This window comes from Artibeus jamaicensis, unplaced genomic scaffold, assembly GCF_021234435.1.
Source record: "Artibeus jamaicensis isolate MK-2021 breed Jamaican fruit bat unplaced genomic scaffold, CSHL_Jam_final scaffold_1283, whole genome shotgun sequence".
Lineage (NCBI taxonomy): Eukaryota > Metazoa > Chordata > Mammalia > Chiroptera > Phyllostomidae > Artibeus > Artibeus jamaicensis.
The window spans coordinates 18,614,655-18,640,641 of record NW_026522028.1 but is presented as its reverse complement, the minus strand read 5'-3'; the positions used below and the strand labels follow the sequence as shown (position 1 = coordinate 18,640,641).

The following is a 25,987-nucleotide window of genomic DNA, read 5'->3' as shown; positions in this document are numbered from 1 at the left end:
GAATTCACTAGAGAAGCAGGAAAGGAAATAGCCACCTGCTCCTCCTCAGCTTACCTTGTTCTGTGAAGCCAGGGCTCGGTCTGCTGATATACCAGGAGGGCAAGCCGCCAGCTCATTTCTCCTTTCCCAGGGCTACCTGGTCCAGAGTAATGTTGGCTATTGTAAAACCAGGCATCCACCTGAAAAAAAGTTTAGGAAGCTGTCTTTCTGGGAGACGCATTCTTTGGCACGATACCAGGAAAAATACAGTATTATAATCACTTTAGGTATTTTCCTGTGTCACTGGAAAAATCAACATTATTTACTTGATACCTATTGTACTTACTGTTTTACTCCTTTTAATTCAACTTTGTTGGCTAAGTTTTTTTTTAAGATTTTATTTATCTATTTATCTTTAGAGGGGAAGGAGAGAGGGAGAGAAACATCAATGTATGGTTGCCTCTCGTGCGTCCCCTGCTGGGAACTGGCCTGCAACCCAGGCATGTGCCCTGACTGGGAATGGAACCGTGATCCTCTGGTTCACAGGCCTGTGCTCGATCCACTGAGGTACACCAGGCCAGGGCCTGTTGGTTAAGTTTTTTCATGTGAGATCTTATTGACCAAAATGAACATAGTTCTTAAGTGAATATGCTCTCATTTTATCATATAATTAGTACATATAAACATACCAGCTATGTTACAGATAAATAGTAATGCACTCTTGTATTTATGGACTTAGTGTTTGTGCACCACCTCCCCTAAGGTGATAATGGTATTAGATTATAGGATTTAGAGCATTTGGGGGGTAATTAGATCATGAGGGTGGAGACCTTATGACGAGGTTAATGCCCGGTTAAAGGAGACCCCAAAGAGCTTTCTCACTCCTTGCATGATGTAAGGACAGAGCAAGAAGATAGCCGTCTATGAATCAGTAAGGAGGCACTTAGCAGGCACCGTATCTGTTGGCAACTTGATCTCAGGCTTCCCAGCTAGAACAGTGAGAAATAAATTGTGGTTATTTACAAACCACCCGTCTTCGGTATATTGTTATGGCAGCCAGAACTGACTAAGATGTTGTCAGTATAGGTGCACTTTTATTCCTGTTTTTTAAATGCAACCAGTCTTCAGAAATGGAGTGATTTGGTTTGGGTTCCTGGTGGGCGTTATCAGCTCTGCCAGCACTCACTCTCAAACTGACAGCAGTTGTGTTGCTTTGAACTTACCAGTACACAAAAGAATCAAGTAATAAGAAGTGTCACTGGATAGTTTTTTCCTCCAAAGAAAACTTGTCATCAGTTTTTACAAATCAACATTTTTCATATTAATATGCATTCATAAGTACTTTTATCTTGCTATTTTTAAGTTATAACATAATCTGGAAAAATACGTAAGGCCCCTGGCACAGCAATGAGGGTTGGAGAGACTTAAGGCTCCATTACATGCCTTTGAATAAATATAATACTGAAATTAATCATAGATAAGGAATGAAATTTTATTTATTTATTTCCAGAGAAAGGGGGAAGGAGGGAGAAAGAGAGAGAGAGAGAAATATCACTGTGATTGAATCAATTGCCTCTCACATCCCCCCAATCCAGGCAGGTGCCCTGACTGGGAATTGAACCAGCAACCTTTCAGTTCTTAGGCTGGCACTCAATCCACTGAGCCACACCAGCCAGGGCAGGAATGAAATTTTCTTTCCTGAGGATTTCTGCATTGACCATTGAGTGAATCCTATAACCATTGTCCTACTAGAGCAAGAAATCTAATTGAAAGAGCCCGAGCCTGGCATTCAGAAAGTAGACATTTTTTTTATTGCTATCCTGTTATGCTTACAGTAAACAAAAATACATTTATGGATTATTCTTTGGTCACTTTATAATAAGTAAGACTATTTAGTAGTAGCATCATCTACTACATTATTTATATGAGTAAAATATTTGCTTTTTAAGATAATAGCTATTTTATACTGACAATATAAGGTAAAAATTTAGGCATTTTCGCATAGAAGGGGCATAAACTGAAATATACACATGAGAATAAGTATATGTATTTCAAGCACCAAGGAAAAATAGGAAATATATGCTATAAGATCACCTTGTTCTATTTATTGGACTATCGTAGCGGAATGCTTCTTTGCATTAAATTTTTACATTACTTTTATCTCATGATCTAGCAATTCAGATGATGATAACTATAGTTTGGAAATGGAATTGGCTTTTTCAATTAGGAGTACCTTCCTGGAAGACATTCTTTCTTATTGTTATTACCTGCAAGTTTGGTGCAGTTTATAAGAAGTGTTACAGATGTTTTCAGAATGGCAGTGATTCTCAACCTAAGTCCTGGGCACAGGAAATAGCAAAATTGGTGATTTGCACAGCCTACATTCTGTGCCACTCAGGGCATTCTCTAGTTTGGGAATATAACTTTGAAGTCTCTATCTTTAAGGGATTTAGTGCAAGAAGCAGACTTTTGAAAGCAACAAAGTGCAATATAGTGTGTGTGATAAGTGTTATGAAAGGTGAAATACCTATGCTGGAAGTTCTGATGATGATATAACAACGAATGTGTCAGGGACAGTAACTATAGCCAGGCACTATGCCAACACACAGCATACCTTTGGAAGTATTATTACTACCTTGATTTTTACAGAAGAGAAAACGGGATTAGATATTGAGGAATTTATTCAAGATCGGAGAGCCAAGGCTTGAGTTTCCTAGTCCATTCAAGTCCAAAGCCTTAAGTCTCTAGTTACTGATGCACTGAGCTGAACAAAATCAGTTTGCAGGTGTGTTACTCCAAGTGGTTCTGTAAGAGGGTGTAAGGCCAGGCTTTAGGCAGAGTTTGGGCTCCTGTTGAATGATTCCTAGGAGGTACTAGGGGACGCAGGGGCAGTTTAGTAATTGGGTAGCTCAGTAATTTTGATTTGGGGCAGAGAGTAACAAAGCCAGGCCAAGGAGTTAAGTTCATCCAAAGAACCCGTTGGTGTGAATGGAAGGGGGTGAGTCTGGGGCTTTGTCTGAGGCGCTGATAAGTGGAATCTTGGCAGGAGGAAGAGCGGGGGGGGGCGGGGGGGGGGAGTAGGACGCCGAAGCAAGGCAAGCTGCTATAGGTGGAGGGAGGTGTCATTAATGGGTGAGGAGCAAAGAGGGAGGAGTGTGACTTTAACCTCCAGGCTACGGGACGTTCCACTTTGGTGTAGGGAGAGGCTGGGGTTAAGGTACTGGGGAAGCGCTAGGAGGGAAAAAAATACCTCCAGGGAGGGGTAGAAACTGTTGCGGAGACATTTATCTGTGCAGGATCTCAGAGGACGAGTCACTCACGGAAATCTCTCGCTGTGAGTCTTGGGTCTGCCTAGGGAGAGGTACTCTCGCTCGGCCTAGGAGCGACCACGCGGACCTGCGCCTGCGCGCGGCTGCACCCTCGCTGGCTCGCTCTCTATCCGTCCCTGCCACCTTCTCTCTGTTCCTCTTCTGTCACTCTGTCTGTCACTCCCTCTCTCTCTTAAGCCCGCCTTTTCCGGCAGCTCTTGTGGGCGTGGCAGCGCTGGCAAGATGGCGGCGCCCGAAGCGTTGATACTTCCGGAGAAACCAAGGTAAATCGAGGTGAGGGTGGTGGGCAGGCCAGAAGAGGGGACTGAGCAGGTTGATCCTGAATGTGGAGGCTGTGAAAGCAGGAAGTTAAAGGGAGCCAGGCCACCCAAGCGAGCCGCCGCGGCAGCTCCATCCCCTCCCGGGGCGCGGTGCGAACTGTCCTGAACGTCAATGGGCTCGGGGAGTCGAGGAGGGGAACAGGTGGCCGGATCGAGACCTGCCGTTCGGGCTTGGAAGGGCGAGGGATGGTAAATGCGTGTTTTGTAATCAAAACACGAAAGCACGGTTTCAGTCCCGGGCACCCGAGCGCTTTCCTGTCACTGTGCACTGACACTGATGAGAGGGGACGCTGCAGGCGCTGTCACTTACGCTGGAGTGTACTTGTCTCCTTTTTCCAGCCACAAAAAATACAGGGCGGCCCTGAAGAAGGAGAAACGAAAGAAACGACGTCAGGAACTTGCCCGATTGAGAGACTCAGGTAACGGACTCCTTATCCTGTTTCCTGTGTATGAAGTTGCTCTCCCCACTCCTATCCTAGCTTGGCCTAGTGTCAGAAGTATGCCAAGTGCTGTATCTGATAAGAGTGGCAGTGGCTACTGTCTCCGAAGTAAAGTGGTGCTAGACACTTGTCGGGAACAATGTTACAATACTAAAGAGGGGGAAAAAGGCATCGTGAATCATCACCCACTGATTATATGTAACTATTTATAAAGTATCTAATATTACAGGTGCAGGCATCATGAATTACAGCAGCTAGTACAGCCCTTGCACATAGTAAGTATTCGGTGGACACTTTTCTTTGCAAAACCAGCAGCAGTTGAGGATTTTAGATATTTTGCAAGTTTCCCCGAACTTGAGTAATATGAAACCCTTTGTAGACTCAAGTTATTATTGAAGTATATAAGCATAAAACTAGTTATGAAATTTAACTGTAAAACAATGTATTTACAAATTACAAAAATAAGTGAAATTACATATTCAGTAAAAGTCAGACCTCCAATAACTACTCAGTGTTACAAATGATGGGAGACAGATGCTCACAGCATGAATACGGTGCTGATTGGAGTTTGAAATACTGCTACTATTACCATTGCCCTGGGGTTATTTACAACTTTTTAAATTTTCTGTTCAACTACTTTGGAACATTCATCTGTACTGGCCATGGGATCACCTATCCTTCACATGGCACAATCTAATATTTATATATTAAGCCTGCCTGTTTAATAGAATGAAATCAGTACTACTAACTTAGCTATAAAATTATATTGTAGTTATAAATGCGGGCAGAAGCATTGAAATTACCCTGGAATGCTGGGTTATAGTGATTGCCATCCCGATTATCCAGGAAATCCTTATTCAGTTTTCCTGACAATTCTTGAAGACCACAGATCATGGCCTCAAGTAACTGGGATTCTCAGGCCTTGAGAAACATAGCCATAAAGGTTTTATATACCAGTGGAGTTGCTTAGTAATTATTTTAGTGGCAATGCTTGCAGTATTTAGAATGGAAAGAGCAATGTTTTTAACTGCAGCCTTTGTTAGCATCTCCTTCTTTTTTATGCATTCAAAAGTGGTCCAGTAGAGGCAGGAGACATCATCAGGGATAAAAAGAAAAACTGGGTAGGTTGGAGTTAATGATTCTCATAGTGAGTCCCTCACCCTCTTAAAGTTCTCAGCTACCTTTGTTCATCAACCTGTTTTCTCCTAATACTTTTTTTAAAAAACTCATACTTTTGTCTTTCCATTTTAAATCCCGTAACTGTTTGTATTGCATTGATTTTTTTTTTCCCCTTTGACTTTGCGAAGTGTGTTCGGAGTGAACCTTTGTGGAGAGGCAGATGTATCATGTCCTTTGGCAGTTTAGTCAGTTGAAGGATGCAAGTCACAGGTTTGTTCAGAATTATATGGCTAATTGTGGATCTAAGATTTAAGTACTTGTCTCTGGATTACTGCTCCTACTTTTGTCCACTCCAGCTTCACAATTCTTTGCTAAATTGTTATTCATGAATACTATAGCCTACTAAACACTGCTGTTCATTGCAGCATATATTGGGTGGGTAAACATTACCTCGAAGGGTGCAATAACAGATATTCTAAAGAATGGCTATAAGAATGAATTGACAAATAATTGGTAGAAACTTCTGGAATGTCAACCTGTCAATTACAGGTTAGCCTCTTTAGCATCCTAGTCTACTTAAAATAACCTGAAATGGGCTGTCTTGTCAGTAAGTTGTAAAACTGGTGGGATTCCATATCTAGTTTACATGTGTTATCAACTACCAATATTGTCATCGTCAATGCTCACATTGTACCAAATTTGGGCAGTTGGAGCCTTATTCGAAAGTTTTAAAGACAGGACCATACCCTAAGTGTACCTAGATATTTTCCTGAATTATTGACTAAGGTTTTGTAGTACTTCATTTAATAAATCATTTCAATTCCCTCAGGTCTCTCACAGAAGAAGGAGGAAGAAGAGAAGGAAGCTATTATTGAGCAACAACAACAAGAAGAAGAGAATCTGTTGGAGATACAGAGGTCAGCACTGACTGAAACCCTTCTCGTGAAGCCTGTTTTTTTATCTGAGTATTATGTCTCTACTAATAAGTATGGGTCTTCTGTGTAAGACCTTGTTCAAAGTAGGTCTTATAAAATACCCTGGATAAACTATTTCAGTCTCTAGCTGACAGGCTAAAACTAGATGTTGTCTTTTGCTTTTAATGGAAATAGTTTTCACTGATTTTTACTAATAAAAATCGAAATAGCCCTGGCTGGTGTGGCTCAGTGGATTGAGTGCCAACCTGCAAACCAAAGGGTCGCCAGTTCAATTCCCAGCCAGGGCACATGCCTGGGTTCCAGGCCAGCTCCTCAGTAGGGAGCATGTGAGAAGCAACCACACATTGATTTTTCTCTCCGTCCCTTCCCTTCTCTAAGAATAAATAAATAAAACCTTTTCAAAAAATCCAAATAATTAAGAAGTGTAAAAAGTGAAAGACCTTTAATGAATTCAACACACTCAGATAGTCACTGTTAAGAATGTTAGAAAGAAAGTGTAGATGTACTGTACTTCTTTATTAATATAATAGGATGACATGTGTATCTTTTGATGAATTGCTTTTTTGCTAAATATGTGGGCCATTTCTTTCAGTGTTGATGCAGATTTAATTCGAGCATTTCATTGGCAACATAGTATCCATTGTGTAGATATAGCATAATTTATTCTCTATTCCTAATTTATAGTTTACCAATGGACATTTAGGTTATTTACTACTAAGTAACACAACGTTACTAATTGACATCGTAACAATGTTACAATGTTACGAGAGTAGCAATGTTACTTTGTTACTCTCGTGTACAAAGTTGCAATGACCATCCATGATTGTCTGTCCTTGGTAATTGTTCTATTATTTCCTTAGGAAAATGTCCGGAAGTGAAATGGTTGGGATCAAAGGATAAATACACATACAGTGTAGATGGGCAGGTAGGAAGGGCATCCCAGTTTGCAGTCTGCAGCCCTTCCAACAGTGAATCAAAGTGCCCATCTCCCTATACCTTCACTCACACTAGGTATTATCAATTTTATAAACTCCTATAGTCAGAAGTTTCCAATGTACATTTCTCAATTAGCAGAGTCGAATATCTCTTTATTTATTTTCTTACCTATTTGTAGATTGCTTCAGTCTTGCATCATTCTCTTTTGGGATTTTTTTAAAGTTTGTTCGTAACAATGTTGTTACTTGATTAAGGATATTAATTCTTTATCTGTCATATGTGTGATGTGTATTTTTTCTCATTTGCCCTCACTCCTAACTTGGCTTACAGCATTAAGTACCATAATTTGATTTTAATGTCATCAACTTTCATCATGGTATCTGGCCTTGGTATCTGACTTATAAAGGCCTCCCCCATCCCAAGATAACAAAATATTTTGTTTTTTCTCTCATTATTTTTATTTTTTTTAACTTAAACACAGTGATGGGAATGTGCTTAATGCTACTCACTCGTATACTTAAAAGTGGTTAAAATGATCAATTTTATGGTATGTATATTTTGCCACAATAAAAGACAAAATTTTTTTAAAGGAGAAAAAACTTTATAGATACTCTCTAGCTATTCAGTGTGTTCACTGGGAATGTTGCTTCTTATAATTAATTTATCTACCCAAGCACATAAGTAAGTGAAATGATCAAAATGCCAAAAAGAAAAAAATGTGATAGTGATTGGGCACATGGAAGTGGATTCCAGTGCCGGCCCTGCTACTTACTAGCTGTGTTCAAGTTGCTTAATCTCTCTAAGCTTTAATTTTCTTGCCTTAAATATGGAAATGAGTCAGTCAATCATCATACCTACCTCATAGGTTTAGGGCAATTAGATGAGATGGTAAGTGCATAGTGCTTAGCATACTGTTAGCAGATAGGAGGTGCTGTGATAACTCTGGTTCTTATTATTATAGATTTTCCTAGATTATAGTTACACAACTGACCCTTGAACACTGTGAGGGTTAGGGGCACTGACTCTCTGCTAGTCAGAAATTCATGTGTAAGTTTTGATATTTGCGATACGCCATTCTCTACCATGGTTAAAAGACATGTTCCTAGAATCTGCAGTTGGAAATGGAATATGTTTTGCCTGTAGAGTATTTGAAATTGTGGTTAGGTCCTCACGCTCAACATAAAACCTTATTTGGCTCGTAATGTCGCTAAAGAGATACAGAACAATTTCTTATACTTCATTTCCATTTCCAGGTTCAGTGAGAAAATGCAGTCTAGTCTCTAAACATGTTTTGGTTGTACATTTTTGAAATGTAACCCATCTTTAAATTAGAAACTTGTGATATTAGAGGTACAAGACACCATTTTAAGAGAACATTACTCTGTAATTGGTCATTTAAACTAGGCACCGGCTGATGTATTGTTATAACTGCTTGTCATCTTAAAACCTATAGCTTTCTTTAGTTGAAAGACAAGATCGTGATGTGGTTTCATTTTTCTTTCAGCAGTTTCAGTGCTCAAGGCAAACCACAGGAGTCTCTTAAGTGTATAAAAAGCAGTGCAAGAGTTTATGGCTGAAGATGCCAGTTTTTCCTAGTGCTGCAATCTTGTATTGAACACTTTTAAAACATACAGAATAGGAAGGGTAATTGTTTCTGAATGCGAAAAGCCGATGTGGCTTTGAACCTCATTACTCACTTTATTGGCACCTAAACATCACTATGGTCAACCTATGGGGAAAATTGTCATGTCACTGTTGTGTGTAAAAGATGTCACAGACACAAAACGTAGAAGTGGTGATTTTAAGCTGAAACGTAGTACTTTTCTAAGACTATTACTCATGTTCTCTGACCCTCTTACTCCCACTTAACTGCTTTCTAGAATATGTCTTTCATGATAGTTGAATCATTCCCAGACATGTCAATTTTACTATTATGTGTGTGTGTGTATTTGTAGATTAATGCCCATTTCTTCTCTTTGAATACATTGTCACATTCATAGGCAAAAGTTACACGAGGAGTGGTTGCTACGGGAGCAGAAGGCACAAGAAGAATTCAGAATCAAGAAGGAAAAGGAAGAGGCAGCTAGAAAACGGCAGGAAGAACAGGAGGTACGGTATTAATCAGGTAGCCAGGGGACTAACTAGTTCACCCAAACTCACTCAGAGTTAGGTATCTTGAACTTGAAAAAATGGGTATCGTCCATTTGACCAATGCCGTTAAAGTTTTTCATTTATTTACCCTGTATGTTAAATGTTTTAAAACACGAGTCTGAAAAAATATTGCTTTTCCTTCCTCCCCTCCCTCCCGCCCCGTGAAGAGAAAGTTAAAGGAAGAATGGGAAGAACAGCAAAGAAGAGAGAAAGAAGAGGAGGCGCAGAAGCTGCAAGAGAAGAGAGAAAGAGAGGTGATTCCTGTCACAGGAGGATAAACGCACTGCACATCCTCTTAGTGAGCAGACGGGGCAAGTGATGGGGCTGGAGAATAAGCTTTAGGCATAGCGGGCCGTGGGATGGTTTTTTTGTTGTTGTTGTTGTTTCTGTCTAGAAAGAGTCAAGTTTTTAGTCAAGTATGTACTAGAGTGTCCTTTTGGTGCTCTTGTTTTTACCTGTGTGGTGGTGGACCTTAAATTAAGGCTTTTCTTCAGCTTTCCTCATCTTACCCTTTATGCCAAGGATTGGCAAACTGTTCCTGTAAAGGGCCAGAGCGTAAACATTTTAGGCTTTATGGTCTGTACGGCCTCTGTCGCAAACACTCAGCTCTGCCAGTGTGATAGATGATCTGTAAATGAATGGTTGTGGCTGTGTTCCAATAAAACTGTATTGTTTTATTTACAAAAACAGACAGCTGGCCTCTGCTTTGCACTGTGTACCGCTCTAGAGCAAGTGGTGGTTTTCTGAGGTTCTGTTGTCTGTGGGTTGACTTAGAGAATAATATTTTGTATAGTTTGCACATTTATTTAATTTATGAGAGTTAACTCCTTATGGCATGTCAGCAAGAATTGGGTGATTGAAAGAAATCAGGAACTCTCATATTGAGAAATTAGGAAAGTTTTGGGTTATTAAATCTTGACTTCCTTTCCAACTTGGGCTATACCACAATGGTAGCTAACACATAGTTGCTCATTTAAAAAAAATCTGTAAGGTTGTATGTACGTATCTCCTGTATCTTCAGGATTCTTTTGAAAGACTGATTTGGTATATTTTGTTGCTGTTCTTTAACAGTGTATTTATTTCAAAGATATCACAGCTCATCTTTCCTTGACTCATTTGTCAGGATGTATCTTTTCTTTATATTGCTGAGTTTGAATAGCATGAAATTGGGTAGCTAATCATTTTATCATTGGGAAAAATGCATTTATTTACCTCTTGGTCATGACAGGGTAGATGCAGCCTCTATGACATTTGTTTCTTGTGTCTTAGACTATCAGTTAATTCTAGTGCAAGTTTTTAAACACCCTTATTTGAGCACTGCTTTCCATACAAGGCAAGACTACGCTAGGTTTGTAGGGGCACGGCAGTTGTTTGGAGCTTGTCATTTTTTAATAGAGAGTAGTTAATTCTCATTTTAGCAACAGAATGTTCTTCAATTGAGGTCTTTCTGGTATTAGATAAAAGCTAAGGCTTCTGCCCTGACTGATGTGACTCAGTGGATTGAGCGCTGGCCTGTGAACCAAAGGGTCACCAGTTTGATTCCCAGTGAGGGCACATACCTGGGTTGTGGGCCGGGTCCCCAGTTAGGGACGCATCAGGTAACCACACATTGGTGTTTCTTTTCCTCTTTCTCCCTCCCTTCCACTCTCTAAAAATAAATAAAATCTTTTTTTAAAAAAAGCTAAAGCTTCTTTTAAAAAAAACTAAGGCTTTTTTTTCAAAGGAAGTCTGATGAGACATTAAGGAGAAGCAGATAAAACGAAGCAGATTCCAAGCATGTATAAAGGGATATCCAACCTGTTTTCCTACTATGTGCTAGATAATTCTCTGGTGAGTGAAACATAAATCATCAAAAAATACAGTTTCTGCTCTTATGGAGTTAGTTTTCTACAGGAAAAAGCAGATGATAAGTAAGCAAACAAATCTCATTTAAGTGCTATAAGACCACGCATGTTAAGTGCTATAAAGAAATAAAGCAGAGTCATGTGATAGAGTAACTGGGGTACAGAGGTACTTCTTTACATTGCCTGGTCAAGGAAGACTTCTCTGAGGAGCTGATCTCTGAGTGCAGAGATCTTGGGGAGAAAAATGGGTCTAGGCAGGGGGAAGAGGCCTGACCATGAGTCTGAAAGAAGGTCATGGTGCCTTAATCCTAGAGACCAAAGAAGAGAGTGGCAGGGGAAGATGTCAGGAAGGAAGGCAGGGCCAGATCATGTAAGGCCTCCTGGACTGGAAGGAGGAATGTGGATTCTCTATGTTAAAGGTAATAGGAAGCCATTGAAGTGTTTTTAAGCAGGAGCGACTTCATGTAATTTATATCTTTACCTTTAACAGATCATTCTGGCTTTTTTTATGAAGAAGGGGGGTTGGGTGGAGGGTTGGGAGTGATGATGAAGGAGGCAAGAAAGGAAATAGGTGACCATTTAGAAGGCAGCTCTTCCAGATAGGACGTGGCAGCTGTTTGGATGAGAGTAGTGCTTCATATAGAGAAGTACACAGATCTGGGGCGTATCGAGGCAGAGTTAACGGGACTCTAGCTGGCAAACTGAATGTACAGGGAGGGGAAAGAAAGAGAAGGGAATTCAAGTATACACTCGTAGGTTTTTAGATTGAATTGAAATGGAGCATTTAGAAGGGTAAGGAATAGGGAAGGAAGTAGAGTTTTCATTTGAGCATTTAAGTTACTGAGGACCCCTACATGGCCAGATAGAGTTATGAAGTAAGCAGCTAGACAGATGAGTCCTTTATGTAATACTTTAAGGGGCTAGGGAAGAGAAGTCTTTTGACCATAATTTCAAAACTTGTTTAAATGCCAGTGAGATCTCATCTACTGGCTGATGGCAGGACTTCCTCTGCCTTATTGAAAAGTTTGAGATTTTCCATGATCCTTATTACTAACTGCTCCTGTGATATTTTAGCCTCTGTTAAATTTTTATGGTGTTTCCACTAACATTGTGTTTTATTTATTTTTTTTAGAAATATTATATGTATTTTCTGAGAGACAGGAAGGGAGGTAGAAAGAGAGGGAGAGAAATATCGATGGGCAAGAGAAACACCGATTGGTTGCCCCTTGCACACCCCCAGTTGGGACCTGGCCCTCAACTCAGGCATGTGCCCTAAGTGGGAATCAAACTGGCAACCTTTTGCTTTGCAGCACAGTGTTCGATCCACTGAGGGCACAGCATTGTGTTTTATAATATTCATAATACCTCATCTCAAAAACTAGAACCTGATATATATGCTCAAATATACTAAATATGATTGTTACTATTATAAGATGATATTTTCAATATTTTGCATTTTGAACCATTACATGTCCTATTAGAATAAAAACTGAAATGTATATCCTTTGAAATCTTTTCAGAAGGTGTGTGCTTTAGAAAGCAAATGAAAAATTGAAGCTTTTTGTATGTGTGGGTTGTTAAAAATTGTTACACATGAGATTCTTAACCAGAGGAACCAGATGTGACTTACCTGACTTCCAGATTTTCATAAGTCTTATGTTTACACCATTTGTAGGAGGCTGTGCAGAAGATGCTGGAGCGGGCTGAAAATGAGGTATTTCCACAACCTTCCATTAAGCATTTGAGACTGATGAGCATTTCTTTAAAAATAATACTTCCTGCAATGTTAATTTTGCAGTTGACTGTTTAGATCATGTCTGAAATACCTGGGGTCACTTTTGTGGCTCTGTGGCTTATGCAACAAGAGCCACAAAACTTATCAATGAACAAAAGTAAGTGGTATCCAATCGCCGCTATGGGCTGTACTTGTTTCTAGTCCTTAATGTACAGATGAGCAACAGCACACACTCTTAGTCCACGATGATCTATCTAACCTGCTTCAGAGTAACCTTGATTTCTCTCAGTGGTGCTTCTCTATCAAGTCTTTCAACCCTTTTCTGAGTGGATGTACAAAGGGAAATCTTGGTGACTGCTCTTGGTTGCCATACTGATACCTGATGATGGGCAATGACTGGGAGCTGAGTGTCTCAGCACAGTTGTTTGTAAAGTCTCAATTGCATGGTACAACTTAAGTGTGTATGTTGTTGAAAGAATCAGTTTTACTTTGGACCAAAATATTTGAAACATTTAATTCTTTACGGATTTTTAAACCACCAGTAAAGTCATGGTTATTTTCAACAGTTGGAAAATGCTGCCACATGGCAAAACCCAGAACCACCCACGGACTTAAGAATAATGGAGAAAGACCGAGCTAACTGTCCATTCTACAGTAAAACGGGAGCTTGCAGATTCGGAGACAGGTAACTCATTTGTTTTATCATGGCAGAATTAAGTGCATCAGAATGTTGAGGCATTTGAGTTCTGTTTTGGGGGTTAACTAGGATTGAACTTGAGGTGTTCAGAGTCAGGCATCTGCTGTGTTCTTGCTGCTTCTCCACATCCCAGTCTTTCTGTCCTCTGCTCCCCCTGCACCGCTCACCCAGAGCCGGTTTCAGGGAGACGGAGGGCGTCCTTTGCATTCTTTCCACAGCTTTATGAAGACCTTTTGCTTTTTGTTTTCTCCCTGTGCTTGCATTAGTTCACATGGGACAACTTGGATAGGGAAACCAACTATTCCAAGGGACCGGAGCGGCCTGGCTTTATTTTTCTGAATGGCAAACACTGTGCACAAAAGGGGCTTTACAAAATTGGCATGCCTAAAGGGGTAGCTGTGAAAGACAGGATGCAAGTGAGGGGAGGAAAAGTATTCTAATTTATTCTCAGTCAGCTCTGACTCAGGAACAGACGCCAGGTTCAAAAACTGGCTTTAGTGGCTGTCACTTCGGAAAAGTTACTTAAGCACCCTGTGCCTTCATTCCCTCATCTTCAAGATGGGGATTAAAAATAGTCCCCAGGGGTTATAAGGGGTTGTGTGGCTGAAATGAGTGAATGGTAGAACAGGGTGGTTTTTGTTTTCATTGCCCTTACTCTCTGAGACACTCTCATTCCCTGCTTCTGTTGCATCACTGTTTCCACAAGACGTTCATGTGCAAAACTAAGTGTTGAGGTCCTCATTCATTTAGCAAATATTTATTTGTACCAACTATGTGCCAGGCAATGGCGATTTTTATAATATGGCCTGTTTATGAATGAATAACTCAAATTAGGTAAATAATTCTCAATGGCGAATGAATCCATCCGAGGCAAAACCTAATTATTAGTATGCGTTCTGCAAAAGAAAAGATCTAATCACATCTTAGTGTCCTTTTAATTCCAAAAAGGGGTATGAATAGGCAATTTAAGATGTATTCAGGAAAATTGTATGTTGTCTCTCATGTTTATCTTATTCATACAATTATCCATGCTGTAAGTTCATTTGCTTCTTTGAAAACATGAACCTTCTCTATCCTTTTTCTTCTTTTAAAATTTAAACCTTAATACTATTTTATATTTTTTAAGAACAGCGGTCCTCAACCTTAGATGTGCATTAGAATCATCTAGAAAGCTTTAAAAAAAATCTGTCCTACCTCAAATTGAGTAAATCAGAGTCTCTAAGACTTGGGCAGCCTTAGTTGAAATGCCCTCAGGTATTTCTAATGTACCCCAGGATTGACAGTCCCCAGTGTAGGGTGTGTAACTCCTTTTATATTTTACATCAGTGTGTGGCTGCCTCTCCAGTGCCCCCTACTGGGGAGCCAGCCCACATCCCAGGCATGTGCCCTGACTTTGGTTCACAAGCTGGCACTGAGTCCACTGAGCCACACCAGCCAGGACTCCTTTTATAATTTACAGTAGGTCTGTATTCCCAGAAGGTCTGTGAAACCATTTACAGGATCTGGTCAATAGTGAAAGCTTCCTCTTGAGGAAGTGGAAACTAATGAAACTTTATTTTCCTTTGTACTTTTACAGGTGTTTTCCAAATTTATGGAAATTTACATCAGTAATGACTGATGTAAAACACCTCTCCACCAAAGAAAAAACTTATAGTGAAATTACCTTTGAAAGACAATAGAGACTCAATCTGAGTTCACATTTGTGTGGGTGGTTGAACGAGATTGCATTTGCGGGGTTCCTCACTGATGATATAATCTCTAATGTTTCCTTGAATTTTAAGACTTGTGGTCATCTGATTTTGGATTCTCCTGCTGGGCATAAGATGGAAGGGGAGATACCTTCAATGGTTTCAGGAAATCGGTTGACAGTGCTGATTTGCGGAAAGGGAAATGGCCTGTGAGGCTCTTAAAAGTCACCCCTGAGAGTTGTTTCAAGGAAATACTGATAGTGGTCAAATTAATTTGTGAACATTTCTAAATATTTTGATAGCCCTGTGCAATTTCACCATCAAAACTGTAAAAAAATAAAAAGAAAAAAAGTAGGCCCTGGCTAGTATAGCTCAGTGGATTGAGTGCAGGCCCGCGAACCAAAGGACTACAGTTTGGTTCCCAGTCAGGGCACATGCCTGGGTTGTGGGCCAGTTCCCAGCAGTGTATGTATGAGAGGCAACCACACATTGACATTTTGACATTTCTCTCCCTCTCTCCTTCCCTTCCCCTCTAAAGATCAATAAACAAAATCTTTTTTAAAAAAAGTAGGAGTGATTTTGGATATTTTCATTGTGTTGTGTTGTGAAATCAAATTCAATGAAAGTAGCAGTTAGAAAATCTAGCACCGTCCCTTCAGACAAAAACACTGTGCCCCTTTTACAGGGAGCTGCAGGGACCTGCTGGGACCTGCTCCAGATCACGTAACTGTTCTTTTCTGTTGCGGTCTGTGACATCATCAGATGAACATGTCCCTAGCTTAAGCATTTCTGTGGTTGTTTTGTTTTTGTCAGTAGTAGAGTTCAATTCTAGAACCTTTCTGGAGTTGATATATCTTTTGGAGTCATAGCTTTGAGGGCAGTTATTTTTTTTTCTCTTCGAAGAATATACTTACTGATGAAAGGTAAAACTTATTTATCAGAGTAGTCATTTATACCTTACCTATTTCCGGAAGTGATTTAAAGAAAACTCACAGTCTCCTGCAGTATATTAAAGTAAAACAAATCAAGGAAAGAAGGAGAAAGTGGATCATGAATGTGCAGTACATTTGGCCCTGGATTTGAATATATCCCAGAAGTATGATGAACTATATAGTTCTTATCAAAAAGGAAGAATGAGCAGTATCTCTGGAAAGCCAGAGATTTTGCTGGTATCAGATTCTAAATATTTCTCCCATGAAATAACTCTATAAAGACACTGAGTAAGAAGGTGGACAATAACTTTAATAAATGTTTTTTACCTTGCATATATAATTTTCACGAGAATTTCTTACAAAAGACCATCAATAAGTGATTGAGCCTAACTGCACTATATATCTGAGGATAAGGGTGGGGGTACCTGATGTGTTCCCTCAAAAAGAGAAAAGGAGGTACAGTCAGTTCCCTTTACCTAGGGGGGCATTTGGAGCCCCACACCATTTGTTGGCTGTCCTGGGGGTAAGGTAATGTTTAAGTAGGTGATTTTGTGCCAGTCTTACTTGATTTGAGTATCTGGGTAATAATAGGTAAATAATGTCTCCTAAACAAGAGGTTCTCAAACTTGGCTGACCTTCAGGACCAGGTGGGGAGTTAAAATGGGCCTCCCATTCTTTGAGGTGTGAACAGATGGTTTGGGGCAGGAACTGAGAAATCTCAGTTTTCCCCACGTGATTCTTAGAATCACACAGGCATCGTACCACAGGATTAGACTGCCTTCTCAATTCTCTCTGGTCTTAGCTGACTTATCAGTAGGAACTATAGGGTCGGCCTTGAATATACTCACACCGTATATCCTCTCTCCAGGCCGGGGGATTTTGCCCTGAACGGGGACTTTGGCTCTGTTTCAGAACTTACAAATGTTCTTTTAACACTCTGGGAACTACAGTCAAGTTCATTCAGATGTAATAAGCCCATGAGCAGAATGTTAACCTTGTTAACTTGGTTTCTTATTTAATTCTGCATGTGCTTCGTACCTGCAAAATTCTGATTCACTGCGAAGGAAAATTTCACATTAGTGAACACCGATTGCACATTTCCGAGCTGGGCACAGTACGTGCAGGGTATTCTGTGTGCGCTTACCTCACTGGGTGTACGGATGTATATTACAGACAGGAAAAGTGAGGAGGTTAAAACCATTTCATCATTTCAGGGCCGTTATCTTCTCTAACACATGCCTAGTTCTTCAACATTTTTTTTCTTCCTACGTTCTGGGGATTTTTTTTTCTAAAAATTTTTTCTTTACCAATTTTTAAACTAGAAACCTAATCAGGAAAATTTTGATGATTTGGAATCTTGAACTACATTCCCCCCACCTCATTTTATTTTAGGAGAAGGAATAAATAAGAAAATAAACTCATATAAAAGATTTTTTAAAAAAATTACCCAGGTATGGCTTGGTCCATTTGACACTATGAAAATATTCTTCATAATGGTTAGCCTGCAATGAAATAAAAATTAATTACTTTTAGTACACCATATAATGAACAGGCCATAGGAGACTGTAGGTTAACTCAGATTTCTTGAATCCTGTCTTACCTACCACCCGTGTGAGTTGGGTAAGTGTGCTTCTCTGGGCCTCTGCTCCCTTGTTTGCAAAGTGGGGGCAAATACTGGCCCCAAGCCCAGCTGTCCTAACAGGTTGCAAGGGTGAGAGGGGGAAAAATGTAAAAATGCCATGAAAACTATGAAATGCTATACATGTATGAGATTCAAATACTCCATTAGTTGGAAACTTAGATTACCCTATTCTCTAAGCATCAGGTTAGTTGAAGATTGTATAGAATCATGATTATGTCATTTTCACCTTCCTCCTAAGTCCTACATAAGGTATCTGAATGGCAAAAGAACTTGACAAATAATTTCCAACTTCCCATTTTAATAACATATATTGGTCAGTCTTAGAACAGTTTCCGTAAGTGTTGAAATTTCATGTCTGAATGGGTTTTATTAACAGTTAAGTGGAAACTATCAAGTTACTTGAGTCTCTATCTCCAAATTTATTTATTTTTTAATATTTCTTTTTAGAGAGATGGGAAGGGAAGGGGAGAGAGGGAAACATTGATGTGTGGTTGCCTCTCTCACACCCCCTACTGGGCACCTGGTCCACAACCCAGGCATGTGCCCTGACAGTGACCCTTTGGTTCACAGGCCAGCACTCAGTCCACTGAGCCACACCAGCCAGGTCTCTATCTCCAAACGTAAAGCAAGCTCTTTATATGTAATGTGTAACTATTAGGCTGCTGAGTGTAAACTTTTGCTTCTTATGCAGGTGTTCACGTAAACACAATTTCCCCACATCGAGTCCCACGCTCCTCATTAGAAGCATGTTCACAACGTTTGGAATGGAGCAGTGCAGAAGGGATGACTATGACCCCGACGCCAGCCTGGAGTACAGCGAAGAGGAGACCTACCAGCAGTTCCTGGACTTCTACGAGGACGTGCTCCCTGAGTTCAAGAACGTGGGGAAGGTGATCCAGTTCAAGGTGGGCATGCAGTGTGCCTGAAGGGGATGGGTTCACTGTCTACTGAAGTACCTGACGGGACGGGGGAGTAAGGGCTGTCCATCTAGGCGGGCGCATGTGCGATGGCTCAGTGCCTGGCCCAGTGTCCGCCACCCAGCCACTCGGTGAATGTAACTTCCTTCTCTAGGTAGAGGTACTGCTTACATGTACAAGCGTGAAAGTTCCTGGGTGCCAAGGAGTAGATGGGAAAGGCTCTTTTGATCTCTTTAGTATCTTTGTGGTCTACCTCTTCCAGCCAGTAAATTCTCTGCAGAAGATCCCTACAGACAGCCGTCCCAGCATTCAGTTAGTTAGAGGCCACCTATGATGGTCAATGCCCTCTGTCCTTCCCTCCCTCCCTCCCTCTCTCCTCCCTCCCTCCTTCCCTCCCTCTGGCTGTCTGTAGCGGGTGTCACCAACAGCTGCAGTGCACACAATGTGAACCACTCCACTTACTGAGTTTGCTGTCACATTGTTGCATTACGTTGAAGGTGCCACCCCAGGTGCACGTTCTTTCTTCCTTCTGGAGCTATCCTAGAACGTGGATCTGGATTCCCTTTTTTATGTTGTTTTTATTCACTGGATAATTTTAATACTGAACATAGTATTCCCAGAGTTACATTTTGGTACAGCATTTGGGATGGAAAAGAGGCGTCCAGATTGCACTGAATTATTCTGACACATTCCTTAAGGCAAGAGTAAAGTCAGATGCACTACCCACTGCTCGTGGGACCCAGCAGTCGAATCCTCCCACAGTGAAGCCTCCTACTTTGTGATTTGATCAGATCCAATCCAGAAGGATTTTTTTATGTTAGGGCAGGGAAAATGTCCCATAATTTGGAAAAAGATAGGAATAGAGCTGTTGATTTTCCTGCTCATTGGAAATGACAGTTGCAACAGCCACGAGCAGAACAACTGCTAACCAGCAACACTCGCGAAATTCAGGTTATGATTCTTTTTACCGATTTCAAGGTTTTTAAAATTCTTTAAAACATTTTCTTTCCCTTTTGCCTTCTTTTTCTGTTGCGTATGCATTCTGCAACAGGTCACCTGACCTCTGTAACTTTTCCTCACCCCCAAAGTGAGGGGATTGGGCAACATCAGCAGTTTCCGTTGCAAGGTCCCGACATTATACTGTTCCACAAGCTCAGTGCTGGGGCCACTTGCAAAATTTCAGACCCATTAGTGGAAATCACACCATTGGCTGCAACAGGCCACCTACTAACCACGGTGTATTCTTTTTATTTCGTTTAGAATTCTGTCAGCCAAGCTCATGCCAACCACATTGGCAGTTATAAATGGAAAGTTGTTTGTTTAGGAAAATTTCCAAAACCTCACATTTATCATGGAAAATTAATAACAAGGTCTTGGGAACCACTGGCTTGAGTGATCTCTAAGGTCCCTGGCTCAGGTGATGTGGCTTCCCAAGGTATAAACTTGTTGGTCCATATGGATTTGGCCTATTTTTGGATGCTCTAATACAAATACGCTGGAACAAATTTGTAAAATTAAACATTTATTTTTGGAAATAAAAGCTAAACAATGCTATGAATATTTGAGGGCCTTTTTCTACCGTTACATAAAACCAAATCAGATGTGTCATTATTGAAGGCTATAATCAAATGTTCAACTTAACTAGTAATAGGAACAGTGCATATTGAAATGAGAGATTTTTCACACCTATCAGGTAAAAAAATTTAAATTCTCTTAATACCAAGAAAGGGCAAGGATGTGCGAATTAGTAAAACCACTTCAGAGGGCAGGAGTTCGCCAGTACCCAGTGGAGACGCAGGCGCACCAATCCGCACGCTGCTTGTGGGCGTGCACACTGGACAGGTCTGTACACCCACAGACACGTGCTGCAGGGTGCTAGCCGCTGCACTGTTTGTTGATGCAAAATTGGAAGCACCTTGGATATGTGTCATGAGAGGAGCAGAAATATTAACTTGATAATTTGATATATCCAGTATACAGTGGTAAAAATGAGTCCTTAAGTTTATGGGATTATGTCTTGCAACAAGAATGTGGAATAAATACTGTCTATATAAAATTTGAAAATGTACAAAGCAATGCTATACATTGTCAATATATATACATGTTTCTTGGCATATGTACACATAAAAATGTGTATATCCATATATACAGTAGACATGTATATGTTTTATGTGTGTGTGTATTTTATATCTGTGTCAGGGGGTGGCTATAGATCTTTGTGTGTGTGTGTGTGTGTGTGTGTGTGTGTGGTGTGTATTTATGTTTGGAATGTGAAGGATACACCCAACCTCAGGATACAGTGCTCATGTACCTGATGGAGGAGGGAGAATAAGATGGAAGAGCTTCAACTGGGTCTTTCATGTTTCACGTATGTAAACATTCTCAGTCAAAAAGGAAGGGGGTTAGTGTTAAGTCTGGCTGGTGTGTGGATGGGCTGATTTCTGATCTCTGGATTCTTATGCCTATGTGAAACATTTCATATCTCTGGGGAAGAAAAGGATCTGGATGAACAGAGATAAGATCATTGGGGTCTGCATTACTGCTGTGTGCTGAAGTATAGCTTAAATAGACGTGTGAGTGGGGCAGTACCTCGAGTTTGGATTCTTCAGTTGACACTTGGTAACTACTTTTGGTAGTATTGACCTGGACAAAGCGCATTTGGTGACTGAAGGGCTTCTTTTTCTTAGTGTTTTGGGGTTTTGTTTAACGATGGAATTCTTCATTGCTCCTTAGGTCAGCTGCAACTTGGAACCTCATCTGCGGGGCAATGTGTATGTTCAGTACCAATCGTAAGTATTCTGAACATAAGTGTCACGTTTTGTCATCAGTGTTGTGATTATGTTGAGGTCTGCAGTTGTTTCCACTGCATTTATAACTTTCGTATGCATGGTATTTTTTAAAATGTAGATAGTAAGAACTGGTATAGAAAGATGAAGGGATTTGAAAATAATAGATTTGGATTTCAATCTTTGTATAAGTACATAGTTTTAGATCTTTTATAATTGCAGTTTTTTTACTTCAGATAATTTTAATAATGAAAATGCAAACTGAAAGGGATAGCTGGAATAGACAATAGAAAAGTGTAAATCAAGAGTATAAATTGGGAATTGAAGCCCCAAGTAACTTAGTGTGCAGTTAGTGTATCATGTCTGCTTGTTTCGCTTTTCGCCTGGGCGGTGCTGTGGCTAATGGGTTAAAGTAACAATTGTAATAAGAAGAACAACAGTCTTAGCTGAGAAACAATGGGCTGTGACAATGGAAAATGCTTCTGCATTTTTAATGGTCCAGCCTTTTGATTTAAGGAGCTTTGACTCAAGCCAATTTCCAGGCGTCAGAACCTCTCAGAGGGCTAGTAAAATGAGTTCCTGGATACATTGTGAGCTTCAGGAACTTGAAGGTTCTAACCAGCACTCTTCCAGTAGTACAAAAGCAGTGAGATCGGTGATCCTACAATCAACTAATAAAAGGGTTAATTAACAACAGGATTCATATACATATTAGAATGTTACTATAAAATGCATCCTTTAATTTGTGGTTTGAAGGGAAGAAGAATGCCAAGCAGCCCTTTCTCTGTTCAATGGACGATGGTATGCAGGACGACAGCTTCAGTGCGAATTCTGCCCAGTGACCCGGTGGAAAATGGCAATTTGTGGTAAAATATGTGATGATTTCCCCCAGTTGTTCTACACTTGCATAAAAGGACATTCTTAGTGGGGAAAAAAAAGCACACAGTCTTTTAAAGGGGTGAATCATAGCTTTGACCTCACACTGCAGGTGAACCACGATCATTACATAAAGGACATCACATTTTAGATCTGTGACAGACCTTGGGGTCTGTATATGCGTGAGATGATTGTAGTCACAGTGTATTGGTGGCAGAGGTGGAGCTGAATTGGATCTTCTCATTCTCAGCCCTGGGCTGTGTGTCTGAAACGTTAGGAAGCCTGGGAAGTTGTGTCCATGGGAAGCTACCTTCCCTTACCACAGTTGCAGAGCTTTTTGCTATTCATTTGCTCCCCTGACTTGAGTTACATCGTTTTCCCCTTCTTTATCCCTAATGACTCTTTGGTCATCTTTGCCACCTAAAACATTACCTATAACCTTGCCTGTCTTACTTGAAAGACATGCTTTTCTGCAATAGGTTGATTCTAACTGTAGGACGTGGTAAGGGTACATTTTGTCAGACTGACTCATTGACAGTGGCCCCAAATCAGGAAATGAGTCAGTTCCTTCAAATAGCCAGCAATTTGGACAGCCTGGTTCTTGTTTGATTTGTATTGGATGGGCTCAGGCAAATTGTAGTGCTGAGCTACCTGTCAGCAAACACACGGAGCCGTCCATGCCTTAAGGGAGCACGTCTCTGACCCTTTGTTTTGCTTTACACTTGTCGGCTTAACACGTCTTATTTAAAAATCTATAATTTAGAAAGTCTGAATCTTTGGCAACCTGGTCTTAATGGATGCTGCCACTTAAAGACCATTTATTCAAGAGAAAAAAGGATTTGGGAATCCCTTGCTTTGGAAAACCAAAGAACAATTTTATAGCTTGAGTTGAAAGGCTTGGGGACTGAAAGAAGTAGAACTGTTTTCTTTTTAGAAGCGGTTCCTTCCGTCAGTTCCTGGCAACCCAGTATGATTTCAGTGGGGTGCTTCTGAGTGTGACCGACTCCCCCAAAGCAGGGGGCTCTTTCACTTGTCTTTCTTCAAAATAACAGCTTGGTTATTTTTCCTAGTTACTCATGATGTTGAGCATTTTTTCATGTCCTTGTTATTGGCCATTTGTGTATCGTCTTTGCAGAGCTGTCTATTCAGATCCTTTGCCCATTTTTAATTAGGTTATATATCTTTTGATTATTGAGTTGTAGTATGAATTCACGATTTATTCTACAGACAAGTCCCTTATCAGAGATATGACTTGTCGATATTTTCTCCCATTACGTGGATCGTTATTTCACTTTCGTGGTGTCCTTTGAAGCACAAAAGTTTTTTTTGTTGTTGTTGCTGAAATCCCATTTATGTATTTTTTTCTGGTTTTTGCTTGTGCTTTTGCTGTCATATCTAACAACCCATTGCTTAGCCCAATGTCACTAAGATTTTACTCGTGTGTTTGCTTTACAGTTTTATAGTCTCGTGTCTTACATTTAGGACTGTGATCCATTCTGACTTTGTTTTTGTATATAGTGTGTGGTATGGAGGTATTTCACTTTTAACTGTTTTACACATTTGGAGAATTTGCCGCTTTTAAAAAGAAAGTTTGACAACCCCAAGAGGATCTCTGAGTTCAGGTAGATTTCACTTTTGACAAGAACCTTCCATATTAAAAGCACTTGGTGCATTTAAAAGCAGTAAGCCAGTGTTTACCATCTTCTTAGAGTGTTAATTCGGGATTTACACTGTCAGTGAATGGGATGGTGAAACCCTAGAAAGAATTGTGGCCCCACTTGTTCCGTGGCACTGCACACTGTACTCCAGCAGGCGAGCAGAATATCCCGGCTAAGACTACTGATTTGTTACTTTTCACAGTGCCATTTGTCAGAGCATTAGAATATATTTGAAATTCTGGGAACCAAAACGGTGACATCCACTTATGTCAGCCCCTTTTAAATAATACACAGGAGAAAAATAGTTCTGTCACATCCAACATGAGAAATGTATTTTCTAAGAAGGAGAAAGTACCAGCCATAAATGCTGTTTCCTCACTGTGCCATTGCAGGTTTATTTGAAATACAACAATGCCCAAGAGGAAAACACTGCAACTTTCTTCACGTGTTCAGAAATCCCAACAATGAATTTTGGGAAGCGAATAGGGACATCTACCTGTCTCCAGATCGGTCCGGCTCTTCCTTTGGCAAGAACTCAGAGAGGAGAGAGAGGATGGGCCACCATGATGAGTACTATGGCAGGCCCAGGAGGAGGAGAAGCCCCAGTCCATCCCGTTCCTACAAAAGGAATGGGGAAGCTGAGAGGAAAAGGAGAAGTAGCCACAGGGAGAAGAAATCTCACAAACACACGGCAAAAAGTCACGAAAGGCACAGTTCACGAAGTAGAGAAAGCAAAAGGGACCGCAGCCGGGGCCGGGGCAGCCAGAGCAGAAGCCGCCGGAGCCGGAGTCGGACCCGGAGCCGGAGCCCCAGCCCCACTAGGTCCAGGAGTCGCGGCCGGAGGAGGTCAGGTAGTAGAGACAGAACTATTCATAGTCCCAAATCCAAATAAACTGATTTTCTTTGGAAATGATTGCATATCTTATTTATTACAGCTGCTGCATACCTGGGTAGAGGGCTCTGAGTTCAAATGGGTTAGCAAGTCTGGCAGAACCCTATGTCATCTGCAAATCTTAAAAATACTCTTATTCTTTGGTAATTTATGTGCCCTCTTTCAGAAAAGCTGAAATGTATAAACAACACGAATACTACTTGTAATTCTAAACCTTACAGATAAGCGGTTAAGCCCTGGCTGCCGTGGCTCAGTTGGTTGGGTGTGCTGCAAACTGAAAGATCACCAGTTCAATGCCCGATTGGGGCACATGCCTGGGTTGTGGGCCCAGTTCTAGCTGGGGCGTGCTAGAGACAACTGATCGATGTTTCTCTTCCACATCAATACTTCCCCCCCTTCTCCCTCCCTTCCACTCTCTCACTAAAAAAAAAACCCTCACTTAACACTGGAACATTACTTTAGTCTTTTTTCTTTTCCTATGGGTGTGTAACCATTTTTTTAGAAATGTCTGCAGTTGAATATGCTTTTTCTCACACAAAATAGCATCATATTTCTTCAAACCCTATTCTTAATGTTATTTTTACTCACTGAATAGTGTGGATCAATTTATTCAACTATATCCCTCTTGTTGGATTTTAACTTATTTTAAACTATTAAAGAATCGTGTGCTGTAAACAAACAGTCCTGTGGTGGATTTCCTTACTTTCACACACCTCTGATTATATTTCCTGAGGATAAATTACATCAAGACATATAAATACTTAAGTATTTCCAAATTGCCCTTGAGAAAAACTACAAAACCACTGTCAATGATAAATGTTGCTATTCCTACACCCCACATCACTTTTCTCTTTGCTAATTTGGGAAGTTTTATGTGTTTAACTGTTTGCATCCATTGGCTAACTCAGTTTTTCTATATTTAGTGGCCATTAAATTTGGTTGTTTGTCCTTTATTAGCAATGTATTGGATTTTCCTGCGTACAATAGCTGAATACCTTTTTTTACTGTAAAATTCAGTCTCTCAGTTTTAAAAAAGGGTAGTCAGTTTTCCCCTCTCCTACCCCATATTTGTAGTCCTTCCTCAGCTAGAGATTTCCCATTAGGGTAACCT

The 25,987-nt window shown here is 40.5% G+C and overlaps 1 protein-coding gene and 1 long non-coding RNA gene across 5 annotated transcripts in view; one reads left to right on the top strand and one right to left on the bottom strand.

The window, feature by feature from the left end:
• Positions 1–3,318, bottom strand: part of LOC119058322 (uncharacterized) — a 43,082-nt gene extending 39,764 nt beyond the window's left edge. For both annotated transcript variants that reach the window (XR_008389816.1, XR_005084230.2), the window contains exons 1-2: positions 3,230–3,318; positions 55–179 (exon numbers count right to left, since the gene is read on the bottom strand). This is a non-coding gene — a long non-coding RNA (uncharacterized LOC119058322). The remainder of the gene's footprint in view (positions 1–54; positions 180–3,229) is intronic.
• On the top strand, positions 3,105–25,308 carry ZRSR2 (zinc finger CCCH-type, RNA binding motif and serine/arginine rich 2). Of its 3 annotated transcripts, XM_037157450.2 has the most exons (13): positions 3,233–3,313; positions 3,968–4,047; positions 4,298–4,343; positions 5,376–5,457; positions 6,017–6,104; positions 9,059–9,167; positions 9,377–9,463; positions 12,729–12,767; positions 13,355–13,473; positions 18,439–18,652; positions 21,398–21,453; positions 22,207–22,316; positions 24,377–25,308. In XM_037157450.2, the coding sequence occupies exons 4-13, from the start codon at positions 5,445–5,447 to the stop codon at positions 24,874–24,876; spliced, it is 1,335 nt and encodes a 444-aa protein (XP_037013345.2). In that variant the 5' UTR covers positions 3,233–3,313; positions 3,968–4,047; positions 4,298–4,343; positions 5,376–5,444; the 3' UTR covers positions 24,877–25,308. The 3 variants fall into 3 exon arrangements, with proteins under 3 accessions (XP_037013344.2, XP_037013345.2, XP_037013346.2); XM_037157449.2 differs by lacking the exons at positions 4,298–4,343; positions 5,376–5,457 and adding an exon at positions 3,503–3,571 and having other exon boundaries at positions 3,105–3,313; XM_037157451.2 differs by lacking the exons at positions 3,233–3,313; positions 3,968–4,047; positions 4,298–4,343 and having other exon boundaries at positions 4,365–5,457.
• The last annotated feature ends 679 nt before the right edge of the window (positions 25,309–25,987 follow it).